This window comes from Aulostomus chinensis, chromosome 17, assembly GCF_037954235.1.
Source record: "Aulostomus chinensis isolate RoL2024-O1b breed Wild chromosome 17, RoL_Achi_v1.0, whole genome shotgun sequence".
In the NCBI taxonomy this organism is placed as follows: Eukaryota; Metazoa; Chordata; class Actinopteri; order Syngnathiformes; family Aulostomidae; genus Aulostomus; species Aulostomus chinensis.
In genome coordinates this window covers 23,086,274-23,099,843 of record NC_141336.1, presented here as the reverse complement: position 1 = coordinate 23,099,843, position 13,570 = coordinate 23,086,274, and the positions used below count along the sequence as shown (strand labels likewise).

The 13,570-nt window shown below is 45.3% G+C and overlaps 1 protein-coding gene across 12 annotated transcripts in view; it reads right to left on the bottom strand.

Annotated features, from left to right (window-relative positions):
• Positions 1–260: 260 nt before the first annotated feature.
• myt1lb (myelin transcription factor 1-like, b) overlaps positions 261–13,570 on the bottom strand; it is a 97,004-nt gene continuing 83,694 nt past the window's right edge. For 7 of the 12 annotated variants that reach the window (XM_086182074.1, XM_086182073.1, XM_086182081.1 and 4 more), the window contains 12 exons: positions 11,424–11,651; positions 9,037–9,158; positions 8,484–8,546; positions 7,635–7,703; positions 6,161–6,223; positions 5,970–6,053; positions 3,321–3,542; positions 2,575–2,669; positions 1,941–2,044; positions 1,716–1,859; positions 975–1,037; positions 261–850 (listed from right to left, as the gene is read on the bottom strand). In XM_086182074.1, the coding sequence (XP_086038200.1) occupies positions 710–850; positions 975–1,037; positions 1,716–1,859; positions 1,941–2,044; positions 2,575–2,669; positions 3,321–3,542; positions 5,970–6,053; positions 6,161–6,223; positions 7,635–7,703; positions 8,484–8,546; positions 9,037–9,158; positions 11,424–11,651 (1,398 nt within the window). In that variant the 3' untranslated portion in view covers positions 261–709. The remainder of the gene's footprint in view (positions 851–974; positions 1,038–1,715; positions 1,860–1,940; positions 2,045–2,574; positions 2,670–3,320; positions 3,543–5,969; positions 6,054–6,160; positions 6,224–7,634; positions 7,704–8,483; positions 8,547–9,036; positions 9,159–11,423; positions 11,652–13,570) is intronic. The other 5 variants (XM_086182080.1, XM_086182083.1, XM_086182082.1 and 2 more) reach the window with 4 other exon arrangements.

Genomic DNA, 13,570 nt, shown 5'->3' with positions numbered 1-13,570 from the left:
CATACATACATTCATACAAACGTCACGTCAGTTTCCTCTCCAGACTCATTTACAGCACCAGTTAAAAATGCCCCCACCTACAGCGAATACATCTCCATCGAAACAAAACACAAACATCGTCTCAAGCATTGTCAGAAAATAAAGCGATTCGCAAACCAGTTCTTGCTCTGGAACCACCTACACGCAAGAAGAAGAAAACATCGAAAATCAGCGAGTCCAAAGTGAGGAGAAAAAATAATTTGCTTCCTCCTTGCTTGTAGTTTTTTTTTCTTTTTGTTCTTGGTTTATTTCACTGTCCAGTTCAGCTTTTTTTTTTTTTTTTTTTCGTCTAAAACGCTTTCTTGTCAAGCAATAAAAAGAACTCACGGTCCGTTATTATTATTAGCTTACTGTTCAGAAATATACACTAAAAATGTGCATACATGAGCAGCTAGAAACATTACATGACACTATGTCAGCTCATATGAAAACGTACAAAATGTGAATGTCCTCAAAAACTATTTTGCTGTTTACTCCTTTATGTTCTTCCTCAAAGCAAGACCCAAAAAGAAAAGAAATGACCTCAAGGTCTCTAAGCATAATACCTCTTTTTTTGTTGTTGAAAGAAGAGAACTCATCATATATAACACTATATAAGTAACCGCTCCGCACCGAGGGAACCAACAGCTCCGCCTCTTTGATTGACCGGTCGCACCTGCAGGCCGGCCGGTTACACTTGGATCCCTTGGACGGCTTGCTTGATGTTCTCCAGCAGGGCTTTGTTTTCTGGACTCTGGTACTGGTCTTGGCTCGAGTACATGTCCGTTAGCGTGGTCACGTAGGCGTCGAAGTTCTGCTCGCTTATCGGCTCCTGCAGGAGCAGAAACACGTAGCCTATTGTACCGCTGCGAGTACCAGTCTATGCTCTGTGTTTGTCTGTCATATCTCTGGAGGAGTGAAAGAATGTCCAAGTGTGGTGCAACAGTGAGTCTTACTTGCTGGTGCAACTGTAAGCAGCTGTTGTTCCTAAGCGGAGGCTCCTTGAGAGCCAGTGGTTTCTATGGAGGGAAGGAGCGTAAACATTCCTATTAGCTCACTTTAAAACACAAAATGGAGTCATGTCAAGTACAGACACATAAAGAAGACCTCGGATCAGCTGTAAACACAGAGCCGGGACCACTGGTGGTAGGATGACATGTTAGTTTTTTTACTCCACAGTCACAAACGTTTTACGTCTGCTGAAATATAAAAAGGTGGATGGGATTATAAAAACACCTTGCCTCTTAAACAAGGGCGCTTAACTGGCATTTAATTCATTCTCTTGTCGATGGATGTAAATGATCCAGTAAGCGGGAGGAGGGTGAGCGAAGGAGGGGATGGCACAGCGAAGAGGAGAAAACTAACAAAACAAGAAACAACTTCTCAAAGGTGAACACTGAGTGACAACAAGGGGAGACTTTACACAGCAACTGCGACAGTTACAAGCCCTCACACCTCTTTGAAGGCACAAACACTTCTCACTCATCTAGCGCAGGTCACATGAATTGCACGTTAAAAAACAAACAAACAAACTACATATCCAATCAAGCCTCATTGAACAATTCTCCCTCACTGGAAAGACAAGCAGTTTTAGTTCTGGCATGCATGATAGGCTGCGCTTAAATACACAAATAAAGTTGCCATCATGTTATTAGTATTCAGCAACTTGCTGGCTTGCCGTTCCTGGTGGCCCTTACCATATGAGGGAGCTGGACATTAGCTAAACTGTTAATCAGTGACTGGCTGAGGTTGGCCAGCTCATGCAGGAGAGATTCATTTTGCTGTTCAATCACCTTGTTTTCCTCCTCTATGGACTTCAGGCTGGACTCCATAGTTGTGATCTGAGGAGAGGAGGTCAGAGTGTTTACAGTTCGGTACTCACGCACACCTTGATGACGAAGGTCGCAGAGGAAGAGACGTACCTGCGTTCGGAGTTTGATCATGTCCGCCTCCACTTGTGAATTTGATTCACTTAAATCTTTGATTTCTTCGTCCAGCTGTTTGAGTTCCTCTTCGTGCTCCAGTCCTACAGAGGAGGAACTGACACATGACTGCAAGGCCTCGGGTAGGAATCAACTACCATTTTTCTCCATCGCTGCGTGAGCTAAACACGCGTGGTTAAAGAAGTCAAGCGCGGGGGGGGGGGGGGGGGGGGTTCCTTTGTGAGCTCAAAACATGTTTGTAAGTTCTTGGAAGGCAAAAACCCTTTTCAGGTGAAGAATGGCTCTAAAAATGACACATACATCTCTGTGACTTGTGACTCATCAACTCTACATTTGAGCTAATTAAAACTCAACAATGAGACAAATTACATCACGATCTTGCCTTTTTCCCTCATGACCCACCGGGCGTCCCAGCAGGTCAGTGTGAAGTGTTCAAGGTCTAAACCTGATCCTGTTCTTCCAGACTGGAGCCACATTTAAAGCCCTGAGCAGCGGTCTACTTCCAGAACCACATATCCTGCTGATTGGCTTATTATCTGGAATTCTAACCGGTCATTCCACACGATCACGATCCTGGTTTGCTGTCGTGTGAGCGAGTGTTGGTTGTAGTTACCGTTGCTGGCGCGTTGCTGCTTTATTGTTAGCATTTCCACTCCGGAGAGCCTGGCTTTCCTCATGGCGGAGGTGGCACGTGGACAACCCGACAGACTGGAGGAAGCAACAAGAAAGGAAGCATTGTTTCAATGTTTAACACACACACACACACACACACACACAGCCAACATGGTCTACTAACTGGTGTATTTATAGGGATGTTATGAAGGAATATTCCATCAGTGTCAGGGGTAAATGGGTAATCCTGGATTTAGTGCAGCACTTAGAATACAGCGGAGAGCACACGGGAGAGAGAAACAACAGCAATGATCAAAATGGATGCTGCCGAGGTCGATATATCCTGACTTTAATTACCCAGCACAGGTCAACCTCCAAAAACACTGGATCATACTTCTTCCTTTATTACACAAAGAATGGCTTGTTTTTTAACTGCAAAAGAAATAAAAATAGTTTTTACAGGCAAAAGTCCTACGATGAGTGAACTTCATCTAAATGTGTGAAGTTAAAGGCTTGAAACAGTTGTGTACATGTGGTCCGTACACCAACCTATTCAGGCGTTGTTGTGGGTAACAACAACACTTTATTTAAGACTCAATAAACATCATTGATTATCAGGTTGATTGATACAGAGATTCCTGAATCTACCAAATACACAACAACATCAAAATCAAACAATCCCAAGATATGAATACAAAAAGGTGACATCACAACAAGGTACTAGTCCTCCTGCCCCTGAGGACCCACCTCCGATGTGTCAGGAAGCTGCCGCTGACGTGACCCGAGCCGTCGCAGCCCGGCGTGGGACAGGACATCCCCTCCGTCTTGCCGGACTTCCACGTGAACTGGATGCCATTTAGGTATCCGTCCTTCTGTCTCTTGGCTGCTATTGGGCATCCCGATGCACTTCTGTGAGACGCGTACTTCCCCGTCACATGACCCTGACCATCGCAACCTGGGACTGGACACCTGGAGGGTCAAGGGTCACAGTGTTACTTGTTTTGCTCCAGTCACACATTTCCTGACTAGACTACAAATTCAAAGTCGATGCAGAACAAGTGAAGTCGGTGCCGTTAGCACCCAAACTACATCTCCTGTATGTTCGAACTTCATTTTGTGTTTACTTTTATCTCTTTCACCTTAATATAAACTAAGATACCATCATTGTATTTAGCCTTATCACAGGTGGGAGATGCTGACGCTGCATCAACACCGCCACTAATCAGATCCAATGAGGCAGTAAATAATTCCAAATGTCACACCTGGCAAAGTGGATTACGGCTGCGCCAGCTGCAGTTGTGAGAACATCAGTTCTCTCTGCAAACGGCAACTTAATGGTTTGAGATCAACTTTTGACTGAAGAGATACACGGCAGTTTGGAGACACGCTATCCTGATTGTTTTGCATATCTTTTAAATTACATTCGCAGAGAGAAAGACATCATGTCTGTGCCAAATTATGACATCTAAAACTCTACTGGCTTTAAGTTAAGACACAGTTTGACAGCGCGCGTCTTCGTCACGTCGCCAACCATTCAACAACTCTCTAAAAGCCTCTAAAGCTGGAAGAAACGTCTATAAACTGGATGTAATGAAGTTTTCTTAACCTCATAGTCACAATTTTCCTCCATTTGTTTCTTGTAACTCTTCTCAGCCTGTTCTGTTAATTCATCAGGGGATTTACACCAATAAAAGTACTGTTTTTATTCTCTTTCTTCCCTGTGAATACTTGGGCTCATTACTCAGGTAGGAGTAAGAAAAACTGCTCTAAAAACGTCTTTTGATTCCGTCTAGCCTCTCTCGTGAGTCTACCTTACCTTGTCCTCTGAGGAGGACTTTGAATACCAGTTCAAGACTTAAATGGTTCAGCTCCCTACAGGAGCTACTCTCACACAGCTAACCGGCTCTGGCCGCAGAAGAACGCTCCCTAAACACTTTCATGTGGAAAACCTGAGAAGTTCTCTGTTTTATTCTGATCTGTGACAGTTATCTTCCACCGGCACACATCCGGTGTCTCAGAGGCTCTCTTTTATGGTCTCAAAAACTCAATGCTTCCCATCACAGTCAGATTCTGAAAAGCTGAAGTCATCTTCAACCGCTAGTCCAAGGTCGGGTCGAGAGGCAGCAGCTCTAGCAGGGACCTTCCCCTGGTCACACTGACCAGCTCTGACTAGGGGGTCCTGAGGCGTTCCAAGGCCAGCGCCTCGCCACCTCCTCCCTGCTGGATGTGCCATTTTGCCTGCTTGTACTCACAAACATGAGAGCTGAGAGCAGGAACTAAGACAGACTTCTGGCTCGGCTCTCTATTCGTTACAATGGGGCAGTAGAGCGAACACAAAACCGCTCCTGCTACTCTGATTCTCCGGGCCATATCATAGTCCCCAAACTCCAGGGCAGGACTCCGAGATACGTGAACTCCTTCTCTGGGGGGAAGGACTCATTCCCTACTTGAAGAGGACTATCCAGTTTTCCTGCTGAGACCATGGTCTCGGATTTAGTGGTGCTGATCCACCACAGCCTCATCACACTGAGCTGGGTGATGCTTTTATTTTTATACTAGATTCATGTAATGATCTGTTTACTGGGTGGAAAAACTCATAAAGGCGGTGCAGCTGGAGTAATAACTCAAACCAAAAGGCTCCCAATAAACCGGCTCCCGGTGTAAGAGGACAAGAGGTGCAGGGCTAGTGACACATTACCGTCACCACTCGTGCACTTTGACATACGCTCTGCCGTGTGTAAAAGCCTGGCCTCAACATCGGGCATCTCAGGAGTGTTTGTTAAAAGCTTGAAAAATAAGAATCATGCTGGAATATCATGATCTGGATTCTTAGGGAGAAAAACTGGGATTCACATTTTAGCAAGAATGTTGCAGCCCTAGTTAAGGACCGGCCAAATGTCCTGAGTATCCAACAGAATGATGAGAAGGAGAATGGCCGAGGTGTGTTGCTGGTGCTCTGCACCAGTGCAGAAATCAATTCAGCTGCAGGGCTGAGGCCACAGAAGCCCACAGTGGGACTTAGGTGGAGTCCAATCAATCTCTCTGTCTCTCTCTGTGTCTCTCTCTGCCGGTCTGTTCCTACCTGTCTGCAGGAGTCCACAAGAAACTGCGGAATCTCCCCTCTGTATGCTGCTACAACCTTGCACTCCTTAAGTTCCTCCTGCACCTTTGTATTTGGGTAGAAGCTCACAGCACATTTGTCTTGTCAGGGCTGATACTGATTTATCCCTCCATGCACCAGAGCGCGTCAGAGAGCAACATTAGATTAGAAAATATGTGTTCTCCTTCACACAGCTGTCTGGTGCCATCTTAAAAAACTTTCACCGGGAAGCGTTGAGGCATACGTGATGTTCCACACGTCGTGAGTGAGACAGATGATGGGTGTTTGTGAGGTACCTGATAGGCTCCTGGTCCTCCTTGTTCTCTTTACTGTGGATGATCTTTATTCCACTCTTCCTGGCCCGTGGACACCCTGAGAGACTGTGGAGGAACGACAAAGATGAAACAGACAGTAATGTTTAAGCGCGAGAGCAAGGAAAGACGTTCGTGACGTTTGCGAGATGGGAAGAGGAAGTATTTTGGTGTACCTTCTGTGAGAGGCGTAGTTGCCAGTGATATGTCCCGAACCATCGCACCCTGGTGTCGGGCACCTGGGGCACAAAACACAGAAAGGGCTCAGGGTCGATATCTTTAAAAAGCAGGAGAGCTGGTGTTTTACAGCTCTACTGCCTTTATCATGGTGGTTTCACATTAGTCAGTGTGCAAAGTAACATGAATACAGTGGGTCAGCAAGTCAACCCAAACATATTAGCAAGGCTTTTAAAATGATGTTCTTCTTCTTATTGCTTTTGTTCAAAAAAAACAAAATTCATTCATCAGAATACAGGATGTTTATATTTGCACAACTTCAACAAGCATCTCTGTCACTCTCCAGACTCATCATGTCAAAACGAAAATTGTCACAGCACGGATTAATAATAGTTTGGTTCTATTTTTATCAGGTCCTAAGAGTTTAAACCTACAATAACAGATTTAAGCCTCTGGGGCGTGTCAGACAGAGTTACACCTGACAATTATCAGGGGAATCTTGTGGTAAATTTCAACTGTGTTCATCTGTGTTTCCTTTCTTTTTAGGTACAAAAAAATAAAGGAAGATAGAGACCAACATCTTTGAAAGGATCCATACAGAGAGCTTTTAAGTTACTCTGTCATTTTGTGTACAGAGTGGTAGGGGTGTGTTCTGGAAGGGTTAGCGGCAAAAACAACCAGTTTGACTCATCTTCTACCTGGTTATTTTGAGTTAAATAGACCAGGTAGAAGGACACCCCAATCTTTCTTTACAGCGCGGCTGATACGGAGCAATCACCACTCATCTGCTCTTGTGTTTCTGTCCAGCTGATCACTGTGAGTCCAGTATTCTTCATGTGACTCCTCAGCTACTAAAATGTTATTCACCGGCTAGTTTGGTAACAGTGTCTACCAGCAGCACCAACGCTGCTGAGAGTGGGGAACATACAGAGTGTTTAGTTTGAGTGTCTGGCTGTGAAAAACAGCTGCCTGCTGCATTTGGAAACCACACTAATGAGAGTGAAGCAAAACAGTTGTAAGCTGTCAAATCTGGACAATGGGTTAAAAGACGCTGGGATGTTCCGTAGAGCTCCGCGGGGCTGAGGGGTGGTTCTCTGATGGACTGTCACCATGAAACAGGTCACTGATCTGCTGTTGCAGTGAAAATGTTGATTATAGCAGACTGGAGGGATCTGAGACTCCCTGAAACAGCATTGGACCACATTCATGAAACATTCTTATTCGCAATTTGTTCTTAAACATCATATCCATCCCTCAATTTAGTCTGACAGACGGGAGGCAGAGCCTGACAGCTTATCTGTTTTGTAGCTCTTGGTTCCTAAACTGAGGTTGCATAAACTTCTATTGTTTATAAGAACAAATTTGTGCATAAGAACATTTCGTGAATGAAGCTTGATGTTTACGCTGATAAACCTGATCGGAGAATAAGAACTGCAAACCACACATAAATGAGTGACTTATCTCACGCCTTACTTGAGCTCTTGCGCGTTGTTGGCCAGCATACTTCGAATGCTTTTATCAGCTAAGGGACAACCTGAGAGACTGAAAGATACACCGGTAGAACGTTAGCAACAAAACACTGGCAGGAAACCCCAACAACTGTGACACAAAACAACTCACAAACACACACACAAACATAAAAAAAATGCATCTACCGGGAAATGCAACAAAGCCATGATGCAAGTGCAGGGAGTTGATTAAAGAAGTTAACCCCTCTGAGCATTTGTGCGGACTGCTAATATAACACGTTCAAATGAAATTGTTAAAAAAGCTGACTTTTTGAGAAAAGCGAAGGAGAAATCTCATGTACTCTCATGTCAGCATTCCATCTCTCAGTTCTCGCAAACTCATTTTTACATGCAACACCCAACCTTCCTCTGATGGTAAGTTAAGGAGCCCTGGAGTAGCCAGAGAAAGATTCTCTCCGTTTCATTCCATTTTTCTTGGTGGCCATTGAGAGAGAAATATAAATACTGAGGGCATGAGATTAAATGTTGGCCACGAAATATAACTTCCCCCCCTAATCAGTGACAATTTTATATATATATATACTCTGATTATAAATTCCCCCTCTATTGAAAGAAATCCCTCTGACCGCTCAAGCGCTCCATACAGACATCATGTATTACCAGAATTTAGGTTAAAATCTAAAAAAGTGATACAACTGATTGATGGTGTCACCTCGCCAATAATAGTCAAAGGGCTAACAGAAAAGAAGATTGTAGCATTCTGCCTACAAGTGTTTGACAGCGTAGTCGAGGTAAGCTGAAAACAATAAAGGGAAATAGACTCAGAATCCACCAGGAGAAAAGGAAGTCACACCTTCGATGTGAGGCGAAATTGCTCGTCAAGTGACCACTTCCATCACACCCCGGTGTGGGACATCTGTCACCGGAAAAATAGACAGATTTATAAGCCCAAAGGGAAGGAGAAGAAAATGTGAAAAATTACAGAAAAGGGGGGGTTGTTTCAGATTTTTGTTTGTTTTCATTGTTTCCAGTTTAGCTTCACTGTCTGTGATTAATCCTGAGCTTGGCTCCTGAGATCAGCTACTCTGGATACAGCCTGATACTGGTGTCTAATGAGGCTAATGCATCAAAAGAGGGAAGCTCAAGTGAGGTAGAGGCTACATCTCTGGATCAATGTGGACAAATGGATATAATGCTGTTAAATAAAAATCATACAGCAAGCCAACAACACAGGATGGGGGCGGGGAGAGAGAGACAGAGGGGAGGAGGGAGGGAGAGAGAGAGACAGAGAGAGAGAGAGAGCGAGAGAGAGTGGGTCTCTGAGGGAGCAAATAAGGAAGAAGTGTGAGATGAGGAGGGAGAGGCAGGTGGGGGCGGGTGTGTAGGAGCAGCACCGGGACTCTTACGTTATCAGGTCCTTCTTACTCTCCTTGCACTGGACGTACTTGGGCTTGGGGCTGGGCATGTTAACATCAGTGGTGTAGGAGCGGTCCTCCAGGAGATCGTGGAAGGGATCCAGGTCATCCGGCTGGGGCAGAGAGAGGAAGAGTAGGGGGGTTACTGATTCTAACTCTATTATTACATATATTTAAGCACATGTAAGTGATCAGGCCTGCAAACACACATTAAATGTCATCCCTGATCGGCAGTCATTACCCTCCTCTTTCCTCAAACACCTGTTGGACCAGGCAACGTGAAGTGTAACTGGTTGACTACTGAGTCTCACCTGGCAGTCAAAAACGAGTCAACAATGCCATCCTTGAAAGGAGTAAATGAAAAGGGTGTGTGGGCTCCTGTGCTGTAGCACTATTGTGCACCTCAATGCATGTTTCTAATTTCAACAGGGCATTAAACAATTGAAGGGAGTTTGCTGGTGTGCCCTTGCTATGCAGCAGGGAGTCACTAGATGGCACTGTGGTGTAGCGAGGGACCGCGGCGGGCTGTCCAAGAGGGGCTGTGCTTTGTCTGCAGTGCATGCAGCCAGGACACGACGGCTGTTGATGCAAATCCTCTCCTCTCTTCCGTGCCTGCAGTGTATGTACAGTAATGCCCATAAAAGAGACAGGTCCAAATATGGCCCAAATTATCCAGCACTCAAGCTGTAGTGCGTGTGTGTGTGTGCTTGTGTGTGTGTGTGTGCGTGCATGTGTGCGTGCATGTGTGTATACGTGTGTGTGTGTGTGTGTGTGTATACGTGTGTGTATGTGTGAGAGATGCTGGGTCAACCAGTGAGCTTCTCCAATTAAAGGAGGCGCGCGAGCTGAGAGCCAGACAGGAAGGAGGACGATATGCATAGACAGGGAGCAAAAAGTAGGCTAGGGAAGGAACTACCACACACACAGACACACACAGACACACACAGACACACACACACAACAAACACACTCCCGCAGAGACACTCATATGAATATGCACACACGGACACACATGCGCGCGCGAAAACACATGCATGTGCGCACCGACAGATGCACCCAGCAGTGGTGCATTGATTTCCAGCAGTTCTTTGATGAGATGAGCTATTCCGATTCTCTCCCAAGGTGCTACTTTGCATAATTCATTTTGGAAAGGAGCGAAATGTAAAAACAGAAAGGCAGCATGTGGGGAGCATGACACAAACAGAGCAGATACCTTTACGCATGGTAATGCTGACATCAATTAGCATGCAGATTCATTACACTCTCCTCGAAAATCCCTCATATGACTTTCTAATGGCTCCAAATATAACCGTGATTCAGAAGGACGGTATGAAACTCCGAAGAGAAGCAGACAGTAATACTGCCGTTTGCAGGGGGGGCGGAATTTTGGGCCGAGACAGTATCAGTGACACATGCTAACTGGAGAAACAAACGGCATCCAAAAATAACTTACTTTATAGCATTTTATGCTTTCTAATGGTCAAAATTCCACTGAAATATCCGTTTACAATCTCTTCTTTTGATTATTTCTACACTGAACCTCTTATTATTGATCCTGATATTTGTTACTGATCCTGATACAGGTAATTATCTGGTTATCTAGTTGACAAGACGACAATACGATTATTGTCAATCGTCCCCAGGGCCAGACAAGATGAGGGACACCCTTCTCCTCACTGTGCTACATGAGGAAGCTGAGACCAACAGCGGCTTGCTAGATAGCATGCTAGCAGCTAGCTAGTTTGATGAAACGAATGGTAGTGGGTAGGACGTGTTAGCACATCTATGCCAAAAGTAATCAAATAAAATTTTCTCCAAAACGGTTTGACCAACATAAATGATCACTCGGGTTGTGCTTAACATTTTTTATGAATCAGACGCACAGCTGGAAATACATACTTGAGAGAACTGCTGTGAATGGTTTGACACAGCATCTCAAAACTTCTGGCTAACAAGACAAACTGCTGGCGACTAGAGGAGAGTCGACTGCAACTAATCATGGCTAACTTTGTAAGAGAAGATGAGGAGGATCATTTCTGGATAACAGAGACCCTTAAACGTATCTATTTGATGACTTTTGTTGAGCTGTGCTAACTCTTCGCACCCCCTACCATTTACTACACTTATCTAATTAGCAATCACCCAGACTCTGTAGCTGTCGGCTCCCTTATGCACGCACAGAGGAGAGAAAGGTATCTGTTTTCTTGTCAGGCTCTGGGGAGGATGGCAAATGAGCATATTTCCCCAAAAAGTTAGTGTGTTCCTTTAAAAATGCAATGTAATACTCATTCTTTATTTAACTGTGTAGCAGTGGCCAAGTGAATCCCCTCTTCTCCGTGACTTGTCTATCAAACATTGTCCTTGTTTTCCCCTTTTACCTCTTTCTCGTCCTCGTCTATGTGTTTGATCTTGGTGTAGTCTACAGGCAGGTCCCAGCAGTCGGCAGCATCCCCCATGCCGTAACAGCGGGAGCCCAGCAGGGCAGCTTGCCTCTGGGGGGACATGGGCTCTAGAGGCGTGAGCACCGAGTCACCTCCACCGCTGCACAGACGCTTGCTCATACTCAGGTCCAAAGTACCGTTCTCATCAAGATCTAGGCTGGGACTCTGGAAAATGTATGTTGATATGTAGGGTTGTGTGTGTGTGTGTGTGTGTGTGTGTGTGTGTGTGTGTAGGTAAAGTGAGGTTAGTGTGTGTGTGCGTGCGTGCGTGTTTCAGTCCAATGATTTTGGTGGAAGGCAAAAGGATGCACAGATCATAAGGAGGCAGGGATGGAGAGAAGGGGATAAAAGAGAGAGAGAGTTTCTGATTAAATGGCAGTCAAACAGTCACGTTCTGGTGTCAGAGCTGGGCTAAACAAGTAGAACAGAGGAAGAACTGGAGTTTTCTCTACTCCAGACGTCTGGATGGACGGATCGTGCAGTTCAAATATCTGAAACAATATTCCCGTTAAAGTTTTTTTTGACAAATTCTGTCACGAGACACTTGTGGTGTACGGTAGCAAGGCAGCGTTGAGAGGTCACCAGTGCTCAAGGACGAGTGCATCCCTCTGTGAGCCCCTCCTTCTTTTCTCTCTTTTCCTTCCATCCCGCTATCCTGCGTTCTGTGCACTCAGAAGGGCGTGTGCGTGCATGACTTTGTGTTGCATGTATGAGTCTAATGCGAGTGGACATCACGGGGGGGTGAGGGTTAGGGGTGTGGGGGCTGTGATGAGCAGCAGTGGCTGGAAGTCGACTGATGCGCACCCAAAAATAAAGATGGAACTATTAAACGTGTGCTGGAACAGAACCGGCTCACGATTCACACACTATTCCTTTAATGTCCCTCTGTTATGATATTTAGGGAGGTTTGTGTCCTTCCTTCTTGACTCCCTCGTCTGATCCCCTCCTCATCCTCCACCTCGCTCCCTTCATGAGTAGGATAACCCACTCTAATGCTGATTCTAGCTGACAGTATCCCTAGGGGGTGGATTCTCCTGGTGTCTGGAGCCAAAACCTCTGTGACGCACACTGACTCAAACGCACGGGCTGATAGATTTGGAACTCAGCGTGAATGCTGCTAAAGCGGTTTCTGGAAAAAAAAACAAGCACTGAAAACAGCAGAGAGACAAAAAAAATCATGGCTGCTATGTCCGTGAAGAAGTCCATAACGCGGGCGCCTCCTTTGATTAAATTTCCCATGTAGGTTTGGGCGAAGCTTGACAGAACGAGGAGGCGAGGAGACACATCATCATGCGTTGCTGTGACTCATCGTGTCCTCGTAAATATGCTGAGCGGACTGCCCCCTCCGTGTCAGCGGTTGCATAGCATGTCACCGCCCAATTAACGTGACCCACCCCATCATATCAAATTAATGAGGATGATATGTGAGGATGCGCACCACCTCCTTCATTAGAGGCCGCCCTCTCTCGCTCTGACCTCCTGTAACCTCTGATCTTCATTGCCATGGCAATGCTGCCAGGGAGACGGCAGGAGCGGTTGGAGAGGTCACTTGCTAATTCTCGGCACATTACCGCTGTTCACCTTTTCCAGTCTTTAAATAAAACCATCATCTCTCGTCTCTGCTGTGTCTCACTCTTCACTCTGCCGTCAGCGTCCTCGCTGCTTCTTTTTGTTAAACTTAACGCTCGTTGGTGTCTCTGAGTCCAGTTTTCTGGTGCGGACCAGAGACATTAGTTTACCTAAACACAAGTTTGGCTTCCCTGCAGCAGCTCTGGTAGAGGGACGCAAGGTTTGAATTAAATTTAGGAAATATTCCTCCTAATCATTTTCAAATTATATTTCACGGACAAAACACGTGGATAACCCTGGTAGCCCAAAACGTCTGTCACGTACTCAAACTCACCCTCCTCCTCCTTCCTTCATAACGGTTCCTAGCACATGCAACATTCCAGTATTGATTTCTTTTCCTTTTTTTTTTTTTAATTTGAATAGAAATCAGCTTTTACTGCAATAACGCCAACTCAAGGTTAAGTTTTCCTAAAATTTTTTAGCAGGTGCAGAGAAGGGAGATAAGACTTACAGAC